The sequence below is a fragment of the Canis lupus genome, chromosome 11 (assembly GCF_048164855.1).
Source record: "Canis lupus baileyi chromosome 11, mCanLup2.hap1, whole genome shotgun sequence".
NCBI lineage: Eukaryota > Metazoa > Chordata > Mammalia > Carnivora > Canidae > Canis > Canis lupus.
The window spans coordinates 64,419,305-64,440,085 of record NC_132848.1 but is presented as its reverse complement, the minus strand read 5'-3'; the positions used below and the strand labels follow the sequence as shown (position 1 = coordinate 64,440,085).

The following is a 20,781-nucleotide window of genomic DNA, read 5'->3' as shown; positions in this document are numbered from 1 at the left end:
GGCCACGTGCATGTGACTTCCATAGAAAATACTATTTGGGATGATGAAGAACGTGAAGGGCAGCTCTGCCGAAGAGAAGCCGCGGGTAGGGGCAGGGGCCGGCCAAGGGCGCCTGGTGGGGGGCTGCCGGCGAGCGCCCCGGCCCGGCACGACTACCCGCGCTACACCAATTACGGAGATCTCAGGGTCTTTGTTTCCAGCAAGGGCCGGTTGCTGGAGCAGCCAAATCCCAGCCCGGGGAGACGCCGAGTCAAAGCCTGAAGGAGCCTCGCTCAGGACACCTGGTACCTGGTCCACGACTGAGATCCCGAGGCACCGGCCGTGCACGCCCCCACACTCGCCCGACCCCCCTCACCCCGCACTCCCGGCCCCCAACCCAGGCCTTTCGGACGGATCGGCGAGGTCCGGGCCTACGACCGGCCCCCGGGGCGCTCTCTCGGCTCCTTTCTCCCGCCCCTCCGCGATCGAAAAAACCACTGGGCGTGCCCGGCGTCCTCGCAGCGGGGCTCCCTCCCGCGGGGGCGGGTCCCGACCGCGGCGGGCTCCGGCCCCGCAGGCTGGCGGGAGCGGGCGGGGGCCGGAGCGGGAGCGGGAGCGGGCGGGGGCGGGCCGGCGCGGAGCCGGAGAAAGCCGAGCGGCCGCCGCCGCGCGCCGCGCTCAAACTCGCGCGGCTCCCAGCTCACGGGCGGCGCCGCACCCTCGCCGTCACCGAAGGCGCCCAGCCAATGAGCGGGCCGGAAAGGCCGGGCCTGCGGGCCAAGCCGCGGGAGGGGGAGCCGCGGGAGGGGGACGGGAAGTCGGGGGCGGGCTGCGCTTGACTGACAGGCGGCTCGCACCAATCCTCGGCGCAGCTCGTCGTCGCTCCCTTCGCGGCTGGGCTCGGCTCCGCGTCCCCCCTCCTCCGCCTCCACCCCCCCTTCCTTGCTCCGCTACGACCCGCCCCGCTTCCCCTCCCCCACTCTGCAGGCAAATCGCTGCTGGAAAGAGGCGGGGGCCGAAGCGGCGGGCTCGTGTGGAGACTTGAGGTGGGATTGACGGGCGGCCTGGCCAATGAAACGCAGGCTGATGGCGCGGCTGTGGCGGGAACCGGCCAATGGGCGGGCGGGCTGGGGGCGGAGGCCCAGGTTCCAAACGCTCCGCGGCGCCATGGGCTGAAAACTCAACCGAGATGGAATCTCCCAGTCTGAACCGGTTTCAACCGGTTCCGAGTTTGAGGCACTAGGAGGAGGGGGAGAAGCGGCTGCAGCGGCCGCGGCAGGAGCAGCGGGAGCTACAGCATCAGCAAGAGCAACAGTAGCTACAGCCCCGGCGGCGGTGCCTGTTCCAGTCTTTGCTGCTGCAGTCCGTGCAACCACCCAGAGGGGGAGGGGGGAGCCACCAGTCGCTGAGAAGCAGGAGAAGGGGGGAAAGTTTAGGCGAGCCCGGGTGGGGGGGCCCAGCGCCGGAGCCGCGTGAGAGAGGGAGCCGTGTTTTGGTCGGGGGGAGTCGGACTGCAACTGGCAGCGGAGCGTCCCCCGGCCTTGTGGACTCTCTGCCCCCTACTCCTGCCGCTTCTGCTGCCGCCTGTGGCTGGAGGGTCCCCCTGGGGCTGAATCTTTGGGACTTGACCCCTTTCCCCTCCCCCTTCCCTCACTCCCCAGCCAGGCGGGAGCATTTATTCCACGGATTAATTCCCCTTCCTTTTTTTGCGGGGGGAGGGCGGGTGGGTGTGTGTCGTGGGGGTGTCCCTGAAATAGTAAATATTGTTGAGCTTTTTTTTTTTTTTGGCCCTTATCTCCGTTGTTGTTGTTTTTTTTTAATTTCCCTTTTTAAGGTGGGGAAAACTGTGAAACCCACCTTGATTTCCTCCCCTCTCCCCCCTCCCCACCTTCCCTCGCCCTAATCCCCCCGGCAAGGAAAGAAGCAGCAGTTGGTTCAATCTCTGGGTAAGTCGGCTGCGGCTCCGGGGCCGAGGGGCGGGCGGCGGCCGGGCGGGTGGAGGCCGGCGTGGGGCGCGGCGGCGGCGGCGGCGGCGGCGGCGGCGGCGGGAGGCGAGCCCGGGAGGCGGCGGCGGGCCCACGGCGGAGCCCGCGATTGAATGGAGCCGCTTCTGCCGCTGGGGGATGGAGGCGGGGAGGCGGCCGCGGGAGGGTAGCGCTTGCTGGGCTCTCGGCGTGTGCGGGTGGCGGTGGAGGAAGGCGAGGAGCGTGATAGTGAAGCGGGGCCGGTGTGGGGGCGGCAGGGCTTCCCCAGCCCGGGGGGCTGGGGAGAAGTTGGGGTGATTTCAGGAACATCTCTGTAAATTATTAGGAGTGGAAGTTTCCAGAAATATTTAGTGCAGCAGCATTGAAACGTCCGCCTGCATCACGTGGCCCCTCGGTGGAGAGCTTGGGATCGGGGGAGGGAGGGGCTGCCGAGTCCCTCCTCCTCCTCCTCCTGCAAGGAAACTCGAAATCTTTTCTGATTTTTTTTTTTTTTTTTAAGCGGGGTGGGAGGCAGAGTAGGATTAGAAGTAGGAAAGGTTAGTGGATTGTTGAGGGTTCTGGAAGTGGGGTTCCGTGCTGTAGTTGGGGGGAGGGGGCCTGAGAGTGGGGCGATCGAATGGTTTCCTGCTGGCAGCGTGCGGCGGAGGATGCCCTGGTTCTGCTCCGCTCGCCCGTCTCCGAGCTTGGGGTGCGGCGGGGAGGGCTGTAGTAGAGGCGGCTTACGGTGTGCCCGGCCCGGGGCGCCTCGGCTCAGGCGGAGGCCACGCTGCCCGGGGACGCGGCGGCCGACTGGGGCGCGGGGTGGGCGGGGAGAGCGCGCGCCCCGGGTGCCGCGGCGGGGAGCGCGGCGAGGGCGGGTCTCCGCGGGGTGCGCGGCTGCTGAATGGGGCCGCGGCGGCCCGCTCGGCCCGGGAGCGCCGGGGGTGGGTGTCTGAGCTAGTCCTTGGCGATCCCGAAGCGGCGGTCGCGGTCCGGATGGGGGCTGGCGGCCCCGCCGCGGGAGGATGCGGCCCCGCGCTCCCCGTGAGGGGGTCTCCGGGTGCAGCTCCCGAGGAGGCGACGCGGCCGCGGCCTCGCTCCCCCGCGGCGCCCGTTGGCGGCCGGCCCGCCCGGGTGTCTCCGCGTGTGGGACGCTGCTGGTAGTGGAAAGAATGTTTTGGAAGCTGCTTGATTTGGGGGGGGGGGGGGGGCGGACTCCGTGTGCTTGGCATGGACCAGAACGCCGCCATTTCTGCGCGGTTCAAGAATAGGCAGGTCATTCGGAAGGTAGCCTGGTTCTACGGCCGGCGCCCGCCGGAGTTGGCGCAGGCGCTGCCCGGAACCTGAGTGTTCGCAAGAATTGAGCTCGGAGAACTCTGTAAGGACAACGTACTTGAGCACGGGACTTTTTATAGTCAAATGGTTCTTTTTGTTTGGGTTGCTAGATTGCGAGAGGACGACATAGGAGGAAAGTTTGTTCTGTCCAATCTTTTAACCAAAAATTGAAAACTTAGGCCACGTACGTCTTGGTGCTTTGTGGGCACCTGTTTTTCAGCCTCAATTTTAAGACTGTTCTGATCCTTTAAAATTTTGTGGTGTTTGGTGGGAGGGAATGTACACGTTTGTTGGAATATACTTCCATTTTCATATTCATATTTAAAGACTTCTTAATGCACGTCTGATATTGTTAAAAACAGTAATAACTGCTATGTAATTTTTGGAGATCTCAGTTTTTGCTGTCAGTAACGGGTTGAAAGATTTCAGAGGAATGAGTCTTTGAACTCTTAGTTTTTCAATTTTTCCGTTATCCCTAACCTGACTCATTTCTTTACTTCTGATTTTTTTTTTTTGATAATTGGCATTAAGGAAAGCATTGGAGTTAAAATTGAAATTGCTGCCATTGTTATGAACATTTTTAAACTGCTCTCAAGTAGCCAAGAAATAACGTCTTTTTTCGTACCAAACATAATGTAATCAAATCCCACCCATTTCCTGATCCTGGAAGGTTCTTAAGAGGGGGGAGAAGTGGTGGTGACCAGCTGACCTTGTTGGGGCTAATAACTACAGTCAACCAGGGATTCTTAACCTGAGGTTTCATGCATGGCTTTCAAGGTGTCCTGGATTTTCTGTAATTGTGTATACAAAATTGTGAGTTTTAAAAAATTTTGGCAGGAGCTATCGTGTTGTTCAGATTGTAAGGCATCTTGACCCAAAAAGATTAAGGAGTACTGAATTAGCCAGTCAGACTCAAGTGGCATTGGCTTTGAAGAAAAAGCAAAGGAAAGATTTTTTTTTTATAATGCTGGGCAACAAAATTGTGAATATGTGCCAGCATCTTGGATTAGAATCCTCTTAAAAGGATAACATTGCATATGAACTGGTAGGCTTTAGTCAGTACATTATGTGAGATAAAGAAGCTCACTTTTCTGTTATCCTAGAATTTTTTATTTGGAAAATAATTAGCAAACTTTTTATAGGTTTTTTAACCTTCCCAATGAATACCTGGAAATCTAAAACATTTTTTTGACATATTACCATAGTTTTTCTAGAATGTGTTCAGGGAATTTTAATCTCCAAATTCATTGAGGGTTGGAAGAAACAAATAGATGGTTTGAATATGAAAGTTTTAAGTTTTGCTAATCATTGGTGTGTACAAAAAGATTTGGATACCACATTTAACTTTCAGCATCTTCATGTTTTTTCAGCATATCTTAAAAATTAAGGTAGCGTACAGCAAAGGAAGCTTTTAATGAAATAGAAGATTCTACCTAGGAAGAGGGAGAGATCCACTTAAACTTATCTGTATTTAAAAATTTGAGAGTGAGACTTTGAACTGTGTCAATTATTAGAGCCATAAATTCCTAATGATAGTTTCATTAAAACAGGTTAGGGGTAATTTTATTTAAATATTAGTAGGGTTTTAAAATAGACCTTAGGAAAATTAAATGGACCTTAACAACTAAAGCATTTATGGAATAGCTATCTTCAGCATTTAGTCGCTTTTACTGTTCTTTAGGTAGTGTCTAAAATATTATAATACTTCTAGGAACATGGTTGAAGTAAAATAACTTGTAGAAAATTTCTGACTGATAATAACAAAATTTCATAGGCATCTTAAATTTTTTTCTTTATTTACAGTAATCTATGCCAGCAATTATGACAATGTTAGCAGACCATGCAGCTCGTCAGCTGCTCGATTTCAGCCAAAAACTGGATATCAACCTTCTAGACAATGTGGTGAATTGCTTATACCATGGAGAAGGAGCCCAGGTAAAGTAGCTGAGCAAAACTTTATAACATTATTGCAATGTAACGCAGTTATTCGGTTTCAAATATGATTTTAAATTATCACCTTTTAAAAAAATTTTCTGTAGTTTGTATTAAATTGGAGCTATATATTAACCGATGAGAAGCAAGTCTGGAGAAATTGTGTTATATGTGTTGTATTTTGACATGGTTAGAAGGAGATGTTTTGGAATATTCTGTCTTTAAGAAACCTTTCTTTACTGTATTAAATGTTTTACAGATACTAAAGGTTGTATATCTTTTATGTATGTAATATATTTGGAATTCAAGGATTCTTATATTTTTGAAACATTTTAATTACAGAAGTACTTTACAGATAAAACTTGTTTTAAAGGTCCAACAATATCTAACATCTTAAATTATTTGAATTTAAGACCTGCAAAACGGTATATTAATGTAGGCAGTTATCATACACATAACCGATATTTGATCAGTTTAGGGTTTTATTTTTTTAAAACACCTGGCTGAATGATAGACAAGCGTGTTGGTGTTTTTAGTTTGTTACAAGAAGCTAGACAAACTTGAATCTTCACTCTATAGAGTTAATCACATGAAGAGTTTTAAATCAGTAAAATTTTCTGTTGTTGGATTTAAAAGTCTTTTAAGGTGATGTGACAAATACCAGTATAATTTTTTTTTGCCAAATGTTGTATTCCTAGTAGATGATGTTTGGTTAGTAGTACGTATGAAGTTACTTATATCTTTAAGGTATGAGTTTATATTTGCATAGCACGTGACTGCTATCATACTTTTTAGAAACCTGAAAGGTAGAAATTGCATCTTATATAGATAGTCCAAAAAGTACGATGTGTGAATACTAGCATATGCATAAATATTTCCGTCCCTTTCTGAAATCCAACATTATTGGTTTTACTGTAATATAATAAAGAGAAAACTTAAAAGGGAGCCATAAAAGTTGTATAAGTGGTAAAAATACTCTGCACTTTTTCTAAGATTGGTCCAGTTTTATAACTGCTAGGGGCTTTTGGTCTGTGTTCTTGTCTCCAAAAAGCCTTCCTGAGAAGTTATTCCATAAAGTATTGTGTTTGTACAACTACATATACCATGTAGTTGTTTCTTTGTGCTATACATGCAACATGGAACTTTAAGCTTCATTTCACTCTAACATGTATGTATAGAAAAGCAGCTGCTTTTGGAAGAAAGTATGGAAATAAAGTTTGGCTCAACTTTGAATATATTGGAAGCACAGGTCTTGTAGACATTAGGAAGATGGGCATGTAATTTTGTCACATAGCTGCTACTGCTGTTTAAATATTTTTTTTTTTTAACATGGCTTACAGCATATCTAAAAGTTCGATTAAATGAAGAGACTTGTTAGGCTTATAACTAAGAAGTAGCAGTAGTTTTTATCATGGAGAATATATTGGTGGGGGAGTACCTGGCTGGCTCACTTGGAAGAGCATGCAACTCTTGATCCCACAAATGTGAGTTCAAGCCTAACGTTGGGTGTAGATTACAAAAAAACAAAAACAAAACAACTTTAAAAAATATATATTGGTGATGTTGCTTTTAGTGATATTTCACACTATTGAGATTTAATGATTTATTTAAAATTTGATTTTTAAATGAAATGTAGACTTGGAAAAGTGTTCTCTATTAAGGCAAAATAAACTTTCCCAAAAGTAAGAATTTTATGCCTAGTTGTATTATGACAAATTACTTGCATAAAGATAGGCGCAAATTGATATTTATTATAGTTATAGATAGGAAGAAACAGTCTTAGAGCTTGAAGTTAGCTAAGACTCTTTTTTCTAAAAGGGTGTCTTTACATTTCTAGTTCACTGTGTTTATCATATGCCCCCTCTTTAGGGGGCTTGTGAATAAAAAGAAAAAAGCTGTAGTGGAAAACATGTTTTTAGTGATAGATGTCTTAATTTTATTCCAGTAAATTTTCTAGTCCTTGCTCCAGAGTTTCAGCTACAAAGTTATCTACCTCACAGGAGTGGAAGATGGTAGGGTTTGTAAAAGCACCTGTTATGGTGCCTGATACTTAGAAGGCATTCTGTTTAAAGGGTACTTTAGGAAGTATAAGGAAGATGTAGCGTATGTCTTGTAAACTCATTGTTTTAAAATATGGTATGGTTTTTAATTTTTTTTCCAGTCTCTTAAAATATGTGCTAAATATGGCAACTGTAGAAATTACACTAATTAAATATTAAAACTCCTAGAAATATAGTTTTTTTTTTTAATGGAGTACATAATTTTGGAGAGGAAAAATTAGAATGGTGCCTTTTAATCTGTACCCAGAGCTTGTGTCCAAATGGGCAATATAGAAGGATATTTAACACTGTAACATTAGGACTACCTTCTCTTATAAGTATTTTTCTATTTTTAGCCAAGTTGGGCAGTCAGGAGAAAAAATAATATGGAAGAGTTGAGTGTTTTCTCCGATACTGTGTTAAGTGACTTGAACTCTTAATCTATTGCTTAGCAACTAAAATACTTTCACTGTTGAGTAAGTAACACAGGGAGATACCAAATTTTCTCCTTTAGTTTCCTTTTGTGTCTTTTTCGACCTCTCCAGGAGTTTTAAGTTAATAAAAAATTATGTAAGGATAGTGAGGTTAGGACAAAATAAAGACGCTAAGATGCAAGTAACTAGAATTGACTTTAAAAAGTAAAAGGACAACTAAAAAAGACATGATTTATGCAGAGTTTTAATGAATGGTAATAGTGTGGCAAGTATTGACTTACGTGTACAATGGTCATCATTTCAAAAGCTCTGAAAGAGTATCTTGACCAAGTAACTTTTACTAGGTATAGATCTTTGATATACCTCACGCTCTTGATCGTTTTATTTTATGTGCAAGACTATAACTAGTGAAAAATTGATAGATCTGGCTAGATATTCTCCCAGAGAATCAAAACATGGCTGAAGAGTGCTTTGCCCCTACATAACTGTTCTTTCTGTTTTTTGTCATTATATAGCATAATTATAATTCCTTTTTTTTAAATAATTCCTTAATTAAAACTATCAGTCCCTTAACAAATTCAAATCAAAATACATATATTTTAAGAGCTTATACTTTAGCTCTAACCTATACTTTTAGGTTGGAACCCAGGCAACTGGTTTTTCTTCCAACTTACATGTTGGTTCTTGCCAAGGTACAGAACTGCTACTTAAATTAGTGGATATATATTTCCAGTTTTCTTCTATATTTTATTTTATTTTAACTTCCAGTTTTATTCTAAACAAGAAGCATTGTACATCGCTAGTTGGTTGATGGGGGAAATTACTCTGATACCTAAGGAAAATAATTCTTAACATCAAAACCAATTTTTTTTTTTTTTTGTAAGTTGGAATAAAAGTTAAGTTAAAGGCCATTATGAGGTATCTGCCAGAGATGGTTTGAATTGGAATGCTTTCCCCCTTTTTGATGCTTACTTTATAACCCATAGAATTAAACCCTTGGTCAAGTTGAATCAGTCTAACAAAGGTAACTGACAAATTTTTAAATTCTCAAACTTTGCTTATGTGTGATAGAAATAGGTAAAAAGGTAATTAGGATCCAGTTGAGCTACAAAACTGCCTTTAAAGATGAGAAGATTAAGCTGTTTCTTACTGAAAACAATAGAATTAACAGCCTTTGGTAAAATGTGTTCATAACATTAAAAAAACTATAATGGTTAAAATGAAGAAACGAGATACATAGTGTCCATGTGGCTAGATCTCCCAAACTTAATTGTTATACCTTACAATAAAGCTAAGGGAAAGTGTCAAATGAGAAGAGCACATTGTAGTATCCTGTAAGCAAAACCCCTTCCTCTCCCCAGGCTCCTTGCTCAGTGCAGAGTCTGCTTGAGATTATCTCTCTCTGCCCATCTCCTTGCTCTCACTCTTCCGAGTGCATGCTTTCTCTGGAAGATCTTTTAAAATTTTTTTAAAGATTTTATTTGTTCATGAGAGACATACAGAGAGAGGCAGAAACGTAGGCAGAGGGAGAAGCAGGCTCCATGCAGGGAGCCCCATGTGGGACCCAATCTTGGGACTACCGGATCACTCCCTGAGCCAAAGGCAGACGCTCAACCGCTGAGCTACCCAGGCGTCCCTCTAAAATGAATAAGATCTTTAAGATAGAACAAAGTTTTCAAAATAAGTTAGGAGTTGGTGTGAAATTTAGAAGACTCAGAATGGGGAAAGAGGGTGTATTTACAATACATTTAAGAGACTTCTGGGGCACCTGCGTGGCTCAGTTGGGTAAGTATCTGCCTTCAGCTCAGGTCATGGTCCCAGCCAAGGCCCTAGGATAGAGCCCCACAGAGCCCCACCTCAGGTTCTGCTCCACGGGGAGCCTGCTTCTTTCTCTCCCTTTCCCTCTCCCTCTGCCTGCCGCTTCCCCTGCTTGTGCTCTCTCGCTGTCTCTCTGTGTCAAATTGATAAAATATATTTTTTTAAGATTTTATTTATTCATAGAGACAGAGAGGGGCAGAGATACAGGTAGAAGGAGAAGCAGGCTCCATACTGGAAGCCCGATGTGGGACTCTATCCCAGGTCTCCAGGATCACACCCCAGGCTGCAGGCGGCGCTAAACCGCTGCGCCACTGGGGCTGCCCGATAAAATCTTTAAAAAGGAAAAAAAAAAGACTTTTTAAGGGGTTTCAGAGCCTTGTTTTTTATATCTATGGGTATTTGAGGTTTGTGGCTTTACTTAGTCCTGGTTTTTATCAGTCTTCTCATGAAATAGATTTTTATAGGTAAAGTTTGTTTGAGATATCTTGGTAACTTCTAAGGCAAGGGATACCATTATATAATTATCTAAGTATATGTGAATTTTTATATGTTGCCTTCAGTTGATTGTAAGTGCTGAGACTCCTTTACATTAGAGAAGTCTTTGTTAACATCAGTTGAATTTAAGTGACATTTTGAGAATACCAAATAGATGGCAAAAAAAAAAAAAACTTTTAAAGGGATATGTGTTCCGATAATGGATACGTTTATTTCTATATGGAATAATTATTTCTTGAGTATTTCAGAAAGTTAATATATAATCACAGCCCTATTTAGGATTTGTGTCTTGTTCAATACCATTTTAATGATTAAAAAGAAAAAGTGAGCTTAAAATTATTTTTATATAACATTTTAGCAAAGAATGGCTCAAGAAGTACTGACACATTTAAAGGAGCATCCTGATGCATGGACAAGAGTCGACACAATTTTGGAATTTTCACAGAATATGAACACGAAAGTAAGCAAGTGGTGGTTTTAAAATCCATTATTTCTTCTTTTCTTCCAGTCAAAAACTTTGAGGAAGGTATCTCATTTTTAGTATTAGCATTTGTTATCTGAAATTATTTAATATTGTTAACTTATTTCAAAATTTATTCTTACATAGAATTAATTCTTGCAAATAGTCCTAAGAATTATGAATGAAGTTTTGTAATTGGGACTAGTATGCAAGGTGGCTTTTTTGGTGGTTTTTTTTTTGTTTTTGTTTTTTTGTTTTTATAATGTATACAGATCTAAGTAGCATAAATTCTGAATGTTATTCAGAGATGAAACATAACATCAAAGGAATTATTTTGGGCAAGTAATCAATATAATACAGGCTAGGCACCTCCAACACCAAGTGGTGTGGGCAGCATAAAACCCTGCTCCATGGTACCAATGCTTTTAATGGGACAGCACTCAGTTTTTATTTGCAATTGAAGAATGTTATAATTTGGGTCCTTTTTTCCTAGTTTGAACAGAAGGGTTGATCAAAATGTGTTTTGACTGTTTTAGGCTTGATGATTCACACTTCTCTTTAAACTGCCTTAAAGTAATAAAATACCATGCATGGCATTCTGTTTAATACACACAAGGTTTCCACTTGGTATACATTGTGTTAAAACAGAAAATAGCCATTTTCACATCTGTTTCTGAAATCAGACTGTATTAATTAACAGTTTTAAAATATTAATTAGTTTTGGCATCTTGTAAATTTTAGGGCAAAAATACAGTCCAGAACTTCCTCAAAGTGCTAACCTTAAGTAACATAATAGTGTTTGCCTGTTTGCTTGCCTGGTAAATTTTGCTTTTTATACTGACAGACATTACTAATGTTTAAGTTGATTTATCAACAGTATTTTTAAAAACTCAAATTTGTCTTGTGAAAAATGAGATGATTAGAGGAACAGAAAGAAAGCAACAGGTAAAGAATTCTTCAATTTACATAAATTACAAATGATTTGGTGCTAAATTTATGCACTATGACATTTGGCTTTTATGCAATCATTTTTTTTTCTTTAAAGATGTTAACACTACCTGATATTAATCATAATGTTCCATTATGTTGATTGCTTGTAATAGGAAGAAAAGGGGTGTCTTCCTGTGCAACTGACACAGCTAGGCTTTGACGGCAGGCCTCCACAAGGTCTACCCTTTTGATTCCCTTTAACTGAATTCTGTTCATCAATTGTTTTTGTTTCATGGGCGGTGGGAGGGGAAAGGGGAATTCAATGCATAAAAATAAGTATTTCTAAGGGCTCAGTAGAAATTTCTACCATAGGGATCATTTCATGCATTTATTTTTTCATTTAGTCTTTGCTGTTATCTGTCCCTCATCTTCATAACTCAGCAGTGGATTTCTCAAGTCCTGAGATGTAAAGCAGAAATGTAATTCATTCTTTATAGTGGTGTTTGGATTATTTGTGGATATTTCCAGAGTAGACATTTATCATTGGTCCTCAGATTTAGCTAGCACCTAAGGATTTTTTTTTTTAAACAAAATACTCTTTCAAAAAATGTGAATTCTCTTCATATGTAGTCTTAATATCTAGGTGAGGTTGTGTCAGGTTGCGGTTTAGGATATTTTGAAGGTGATCTTTGTATTCCTTTGACTTATGGAAAGTTTTTTTTTTTTTTTTTTTAATGGAAAGCTTTTATTGGGTTTACTGCCTTAGCTGGTATGGCAGAAAGGAAAATACGAATTGTATCTTCAGCAAGCTTATGATACATACCTTTTTACAGTTGGAGAAAGGACTAAAGGTTAGTAAATAGGTAATTTAGGTAACAAAGTATCAAACATAAAGGAAGCAGGGTAGTAGTGTAAGCTGAAAAACACTGGCTAAATAGGGTGAAGTTATCACTGAGGCTCTTGGTTCTTGAAGTGGTATATATATTTTTTATTTTCTTTTGAAGTGGTATATTTATGGTGGATTTTTAGTTTTTTAAAGATCTTTTTAATTGGTGGAGAATTAATGAGGATATATATTCCATGTAGTAAGAAGTGTATTGTTTTGACTCAGTAAAACTAGTGTCATTTCATGTCTATAAAACTTAAAGTTTTTAGAGTAGTGTGTTCTCAGAAGTTAATTTAAAATTTCAGTTAATCAAGAAACCTTTTTTTGCCTATTCTATTTTTCTGAGACTTAGACTTATAAAGGGGTTGTAAACGAACAGGTTAGAAAGTTTCAGTATTTACTGCTGATTATGAAACCCTTTAATGGTATGAAATTTGTAATTTCAGAATTTTGCTTTGGCTTTGTTTTTATTTTGGAAGTCTTTATAAGGAATGTTCTGCAAATGTAGGATTTTAGTGGAAATGGCAAAATTTTTTTTAAGTATAAAATGTTGAAAGAAAACAGCAAAAACGTTTACTATTGAGCACAATGTAGTTCGGGACAGTCTATATTGTGCTTTGGATAAAATGAGCATTCACATGATCCCTTTGGTTGAAATACTAATGCTCCTATTTTATTGTGTGATGACTAACCATTTTAAAGATGAACTCTTATTCTCAGCCAAAACTTGCAATCTGAGGTTCTGTGTCTATATGAATGAGTTTACCTTTCAGGTATTATAGCTCATTCTTCCCTGATTCAATCAATTGAAACATACCACAACAATTTTGTCCCTTTTCTTCCTCCTGTCTATCCACACTAATTGGTCATAGTAATAATTTTGGGTAGTAACTCCTATAGCATTATAAATTATTGTGAACGTTGTTGACTATTTAGAGTGAGTAATCAGCAGGAGGGACAAAATGGCTTGAAAGTGGTATCTGTATTTATTAACTTTCTCATATTTTTAGTTACGACTTTTATATTTAGGAAGGAATACCTGAAAGGTAAATACAGATTGCAACATGCGTTTGTATATTATTTTTGACTGTGCACAAAAGTTTATCTTTAAATTAGTAGAAATAGCAAATGTAAGGGTGGGATTAAAATTTAAAATTAAACCCGTGGGCTGTCTTGCTGCTCCTTAAGTAACACACCAGTGATGTTTGTAAACACTTTCTATAGAAAGTATCTGTGACAATACTTTAATACTTGGCCAAGAGCTTACAACTCCTAGAGGATGGTAGGAAGCTTGAGAGCATCCAAGCTGCTAAATTCTTAGGAGCCTGGTCGTGTTAAAGTACGTGAGCCTATGAGCAGTCATTTATGCTGTGAATTCATATTTGGCTGCTACTTTTCCTTCTACAGATAAGCCCATTTGGCTGCTTAAAGGGCTTTTTATTTGGTTCTTCCTCCTGGTGTGAGCATGTATAAACAGCAGGACGTTAAATAGAGTAGTAAACAATAAAATGAGGAAAATGCATGAAAACTCAGTATATGGGTGAATAGATCCTTGTTTAATATATGTAATTAAACTTGGTAGCATAATGTTTTTGAAACTTTAGATGTAAATGTGTGAATGTCTGTCCATTTGTGAATCCTAAAAGTTGCCAGTATTATAGCAATATATTCACATGTTTCTATTCTCCCATTTTCAGTATTATGGACTACAAATTTTGGAAAATGTGATAAAAACAAGGTGGAAGATTCTTCCAAGGAACCAGTGTGAAGGTAGGAAAATGTTTTAAATAATTGTAAATTCAGAATTTTACTATTTTGACATTTTTATTATAGTTGAATATTGGGTGGGGGTGTTAAATCTTTAATAGTTTATTATGCTCTGATGGAAATTACTGCTTTTAGAGCCTTTGTCATGTGGCAGGGCAGGTTCTATTTATATTTGGGGCAGGGGAGGAAAAAGGTTGTTCTTTGGGAGAGAGAGGAGACCAAAGTGGTCAAACTGTTCACAATAAAAGCTGTGGTGAAACAATATCAATTAGGACTATGACTGAAGTGGATGAAATTTTGTTATATATTCTTATCCGTAGTTTTAAGTTTGCCAAACAGTAATCGATGAGTGATAAGTATCGTAGCACATTAAATAGTACATAAATTTAACAGAGCAAAGGAAAAACAAGGTTTTAAAAATCACAAAACTTGGGGCTCCTGGGTGGATCAGTCTGTTAAGCATCCGACTCTTGATCTCCACTTAGGTCTTGATCTCAGGGTTGTGAGTTCCAGCCCTGAGTTGGGGCGCACAGGGCATGGAGCCTGCTTAAAAACAAAAAAATCACAAAGCTTTACCTTTGGAAATTCTGGGGCTGCTTTAGAAGAAACCAACTTTTAGATCAGGGGAAGAAAAGAAAATGAAGATGTGCTGGTGCCTGTTGTCATAATTAACTTTTACTCTTTGTCTCAACTAGTTTAAGAAACTTAGAACAAGTATAGTGTCTTGGAGTATATTGATGCAGTTACTTACTGTTTTCATATTCTACCTCTATCACCTACTTTATATCACTTGTTTGTTTAATCTCTGAAAAATACATAAATATAAGCCTGGTCTTAAGTGTTACTATGGGTAGCCGTTTTTGTTTTCCTTTTAAGTTTGTATTAAAATAGGTCTCCTTTATTTGACTGTTGGTCTTTAATTCTGTCTTTCACTTGCTTTCTCATGTCATCTTTATGGTGGGAAAGTGACCTGGATTTACTCAGCTAGTCTTTATCTAGAAAGTTGGTATCTTTTTAGCATGTTTAGAGGTAAGACAGTTTTTAATGGCAATATCCTTACTGTACCATAAACCATAGAATAAGAATGACAGTACAGGGGGAAGTAGTGCCTCCAAAAAAGGTTCCTATTTAAATGTTTTATTTTGGGTTGAAACGTTCTAGATGATGATGTGTGACCTCTTAAGGTAATGAGTACAGTTTGGCTGTGTGGCCCAAATAGATCCTCCTTATTTTGCCATTGCTCTTTAGGGATCTTAGGTGCGGCTCTTGTTCCTCGGCTGCTGTTGGTTAAGTCTCTTGTTTCTAAACACCTAGACCCCTGCCTCTTCTCACATAACGATTGTACTAGATGGTCCTGCAATATTTTTTCCGGCTTTAAAAAGGTTTAAAATCATACTGGCTTATCAAGTTCATGGGTTCTATTTGTTACTAACGGTCTCCCTGAGGATTTGACATTTTTAGCTTTCTACACAAATGGGAGTTGTATGTTTTGGTTTTTATCCTAAAGACATAGTAGCTTTCATATTTATGCATAAGATTCAAATGTACACATACTCCACGGTACATAAGACTTTTGAAAAATGTATCACGTTTGAAAAAACTGGAGAGAGGTGGTGGTTATTCTGCCTGACTTAAAAAAGAGTTCTGTTTCACGCCTGTGTTCCTGTTCTGTGTTAGTGAGACACTTCTTTCTCTGCAAACAGTACAGTTGGCCCCTGAACAGCATAGGGGTCGGGGTACCACTACCACCACCACTTCCGTGCAGTTGGAAATCCATATATAACTTCCGACTCTCCAAAATAGAACTACTAAGAGCCTCCTGTTGACTGGAAGCCTCGCCATTGACCGTTGATGAGCACTTGTTTTGTATATGCTATGTATTACATACTATATCCTTATGTAACATAACCTTTCTGGAGAAAAGGATGTTATTGAGAAAATTGAAGAGAATATACATTTACAATACTGTATGTATATTTTAATGCACAGATGAGTGGATCTGTCCACTTAAAGTCTGTGTTGCTCAAACACCTGTATCTATAAAAAAGATTTATCAGAATCACCTTTTCACAAGTGTTTCTCCTCAAGACTAGTAATTAAGCGTGGTATAAACTTTCTAAAAGTACCTGAGTTACTTTACTGCTCATATAATGGTTACCATTGTCAGTGAGGTCATTATATGGAGGAAGAAGTGTGGTATAACTTCTAGGATCTGTAACAGGCTTATTAGAGGAGCATGTAAGGGGCGCCAGGGTGGCTCAGTTGGTTAAGCGTCCAGTTCTTGATACCGGCCGGCTCAGGTCATGGTCCTCAGGGTCTTCTTGTCCCTCTCCCTATGCTCCTCCCCCCTCACTGTGCGTATATTCTCTCGCTCTCTGTCAAATAAAATCTTTTTAAAAAGGAAGAACATGTTAAATGTCTCCCAGAGAATGTTTGTGAACTTGATTTAGACAACCATAGCCTTGCACGATGTATTAGTAATTTGTATTTTTAAGGTAAAAAATACAGTGCTGTATTAATTTGTAATAATTTTCAACATTGTCAATCCTGAGAGGCTTCTCTAAATCTTAAGATTTTGTATCTCACAAAATACACTCACATTTCTGCATGTTACTTTTCCTTCCTCTTTAAAGTATTGGGAGTAAATTTGTACAACCCACAAAAATAGTGTATATAGTTTTTTGGTCTGTAACTCTTAGAACTGTTGTCTCCGTTTAACTATTCCTTGTCCAACTTGCTTAGCATATATATTTATTTGCTTGGTACATACATTGTGTATCTGCTTTGTAGAAAGCGGTAGTAGGAATTAAGAGTGTAAATATATCCCTATATCAAAGTGGGAAATAATACACGTATGGAGAAAAAAGGTTAAATTAGGTATATATAGTGAGCGCTACTCTTGTTAAAAGAAGGGAATAATGATCATATTGGGCCCTTGAAATGAACTCCTTTATGCAAATGGGAGTGCTAGATGTATTTTAAAGGTAGAATACGGGATCCCTGGGTGGCGCAGCGGTTTGGCGCCTGCCTTTGGCATGATCCTGGAGTCCCGGGATCGAATCCCATGTTGGGCTCCCGGTGCATGGAGCCTGCTTCTCCCTCTGCCTGTGTCTCTGCCTCTCTCTCTCTCTCTCTCTCTGTGACTATCATAAATAAATTTAAAAAAAAAATTTTTTTTTTAAATAAAAAAAAAAGGTAGAATAGGTTTGACCAATATCTTAAGTTATTTAAGATAAATAACTTAAATCTTTTCCAATCTAGCGTTCTTTTAATCTACTTTCAGGTTCTTGTCCATAAGTATATGTTAGATTTTCTCCTTTCCTTTTTCTTTTTTCTTCTTTTTTTCTTTTTTCTTCTTTTTTCTTTTTTCTTCTTTTTTCTTTTTCTTTTTCTTTTTCTCTTTTTCTTTCTCATTTTCTTTTTCTCTTTCTCTTTCTCTTTCTCTTTCTTTTTCTTTTTCTTTTTCTTTCAATGGCATTAGCAGTTTTCCCTTTAGTCTAAGGCATTCTGCCAGGAAAATCCCTGACAATTCTAAATTCTAGACTGAGATAGATGTTTATTTCTCTTAGTGTATCCTGTTCTGGTGGATCACGAATGAAATTTCAAAAGGCAGAATACACAACAGATAAAAATTAGCCAAGTAAAAGTGTTTCAGAAACATTAAATTAGGGACGCTTGGATGGCTCAGCGGTTTAGCGCCATTTAGCGCCACCTTCAGCCCAGGGCTTGATCCTGGAGCCCTGGGATGGAGTCCCATGTCGGGCTTCCTGCGGGGAGCCTGCTTCTCCCTCTGCCTGTGTCTCTGCCTCTCTCTATTCGTGTCTCTCATGAATTAATAAATAAAATCTTTTAAAAGATAAAGTTAGATTTTAATTTTTAAGAAGGGAGATAGAGTCTCATAATCTAACGTCTAACAAATTTAGATTTATGTAACAAAATTACTAAATTTCTCTGGTTTTTATTATTTTGCTTTAGGCTAGGAAAGTATTTACATTTGATGTTTTCCCTCCTCACCATAGCATTTTACACACGTGGCTGTCATTCCCCTACCCCCAAATAAATAAGCTTAATGATGTCAGGGATCCAAGAATGTTGATTACATATTCCCCCTCTTTTAAGATTTTATTCAGTTATTTATTTGAGAGAGCAAGCACAAGCAGAGTGTGTGTGTGTGGGGGGGGGGAAGGGCAGAGGGAGAGGAAGAGGCAGGCTCCTGCCAAGGAAAGAGTCCAGTGCGGGGCTGGATCCCAGCACCCTGGAATCATGACCTGACCCAAAGGCAGATGCCCAACTAACTGAGCCACCCAGGTGCCCCTGCTGAATGCATTCTTATGCTTGGTATATAATTACTCCATGAATCATTGCTGTTAGTGTTCCCCAATTTACTTCATTCCTCTACTTTAAGGGCCTAATAAGTTCCCTAATACTTTTGCTCGTGCATATATGTAAATTATATGTTTACATAAAATATCTTTGAAGTTCTGAAGCAAATATTTTCAAGTTATAGGTCAGACTCCATTTTTCACTGGAAAAAATGGAGAATTTTTATTTTAACTAAAATTTTTTTTTTTGCAGTGTAGTTGATTTTTAATGTTTTAGTTTCAGGTGTACAACATAATGCCATGCTCACAAGTGTAGCTACCATTTGTCACCATACAATGCTATTATAATATCATTGTATTTTCTGTGCTGTACTACACTTTTATCATTGTGACTTAGTCATTTTTTACTGGAAACCTGTACATTCCAGTTCCCCTTACCCCTTTTGCCCATCCACCTAAACATCTCTCTAGTAACTACTAGTTTTCTCTGTATTTTTGGGTCTATTTCTGCTTTGTTTTGTTTTTTTATTTTTTTAGATCCCACATATAAGTAAAATGGTATGTTGTCTTTTTACTGTCTCACTTTATTCACTTAGCATTTTATCTTCAAGAACTCATTCTTTTTGTACTATTCTATTGTGTGTATGTGTCCCCACATTTTTTTTTTCCATTCATCTGTCGATGGACACTTTCGGTTGCTTCCGTATCTTGGCTATTGTAAATAATGCTACAGTAAACAATAGGGGTACATAGATCTTTGTGAATTGTTTTCATTTTGAGTAAATACCCAATGGTGGAATAATGGGATCATATGGGATTTATAATTTCTTGAGGAATCTCCACACTTTTCTACAGTGGCTGCACCAGTTTACCTTCCCATCAGGGGTGCAGGAGGATTCCTTTTTCTCCGTATCCTTGCAAACACTCCTTAGTTCTTGTCCATTCTGACAGATGTAAGATGATCTCATTGTGGTTTTGGTTTGCATTTCCCCGGCGATTAGTGATGTTGAGTATCTTTTCATGTGTCTGTTTGCTATTTGTTTTCTTTGGAAAATGTCTATTCAAGTCCTCTGCCCATTTTTAATCAGATTCTTTGGGTTTCATTTTTTGATGTTGAGTTGTGTAAATTTTTTATGGTTTTTTTTGATATCCGTTATTGGATATATCATTGCAAATATCTTTTGCCATTCAATAGGTTATCTTGTTTTGTTGATGTTTTCCTTGGTGTGCAAAAGCCTTTTATTTTGATGTAGTCCCAATAGTTTGTTTTGGCTTTTGTTTCATTTGCCTGAGGAGACATATCTAAAAAACGTTGTTATGTCAAAGTTCAAGAGAATAGTTGCCTGTGTTTTCTAGGAGTTTGAACAGGTTCGAGTCTTATGGTTAGGTTTTCGATCTATCATGAATTTATATTTGTGTATTGTAATAAAGTGGTCCAATTTCTTTCTTCTGGATATAGCTGCCCAGATTTCCCAGCACTATTCATTGAGGAGATTGTGTGTTTCCCCATTGTATATTCTTGCTGCTTTTGTCATAGATAAATTGACCAAATAAGGGCAGCCCCGGTGGCGCAGTGGTTTGGTGCCGCCTGCAGCCTGGGGTGTGATCCTGGAGACCCGGGATCGAGTCCCACGTCGGGCTCCCTCCATGGAGCCTGCTTCTCCCTCTGTCTGTGTCTCTGCCCCTCTCTCTGTGTTTATGAATAAATAAAGAAAATCTTTAAAAAAATTTTTTGACCAAATAAGCATGGGTTTATTTCTGGGCTCTCTTTTGTTCCATTGATCTATGTTGAAGGGGAAATTTTAATACCTGGAATAGAATAATTTCCAAATAGGGACTGGTTGTTAGTCACCGAAGTGATTAAAGGTGTACACTAGGACTGTCAATGATGTTGATTCTGTCTTGGCTGCACATCAGCCTTCATTATCTAGCTAGTCCCTCTCCCTTTTTAAAAATAATTTTTGAACTTCAGGTAGAAAATTTAAATGATAAAGAAGGAGGCAGCCCTTTTGATCGTCCCTGGAAAAAAATTTATTTGTATAAAGGTAGCCTTTTGTTTTGTTTTTTAAACCAAAGGATCATGATTTAATCTGTTAAGATGTATCGCTTATGGTTCATTTCATTTCATGAGACAGATGAGAACTTGTTGATATTGAGAAGAGGAATGGTGAATTTATGAACAGTCCAAAGTAATAAGTCATAATTGAACATTATGAAAGTTTGGGTGCTTAAAGGTAGTTGGGCAGTTAAAGTTTGAGTTATACATGTTCTCTGTTTTCATTTGGAACATTGGTAAACCAAAAATTGATAACCCGTAAGGTTTTACTCAGTGTTTTATTAGTGTGATGTTGTATAAGATACTTTAAACTCTGAATCTTGACTGCCTTGCAACCTTGCTGGGATGTGATAGAAGAGATAGT

The 20,781-nt window shown here is 40.2% G+C and overlaps 1 protein-coding gene across 5 annotated transcripts in view; it reads left to right on the top strand.

The window, feature by feature from the left end:
• Window positions 1–1,127: 1,127 nt before the first annotated feature.
• XPO1 (exportin 1) overlaps window positions 1,128–20,781 on the top strand; it is a 47,370-nt gene continuing 27,716 nt past the window's right edge. The window contains exons 1-5 of one of the 5 annotated variants that reach the window (XM_072768512.1): window positions 1,128–1,925; window positions 5,082–5,213; window positions 10,355–10,456; window positions 11,560–11,623; window positions 13,970–14,042. Coding sequence is in view for 4 of the 5 variants with exons in the window: in XM_072768508.1 (XP_072624609.1) it covers window positions 5,088–5,213; window positions 10,355–10,456; window positions 13,970–14,042 (301 nt within the window). In the remaining variant the exon portion in view is untranslated. Of the gene's footprint in view, window positions 1,926–2,374; window positions 2,501–2,818; window positions 2,888–3,182; window positions 3,322–5,081; window positions 5,214–10,354; window positions 10,457–11,559; window positions 11,624–13,969; window positions 14,043–20,781 lie in introns of those variants that run through there. The other 4 variants (XM_072768508.1, XM_072768510.1, XM_072768511.1 and 1 more) reach the window with 4 other exon arrangements.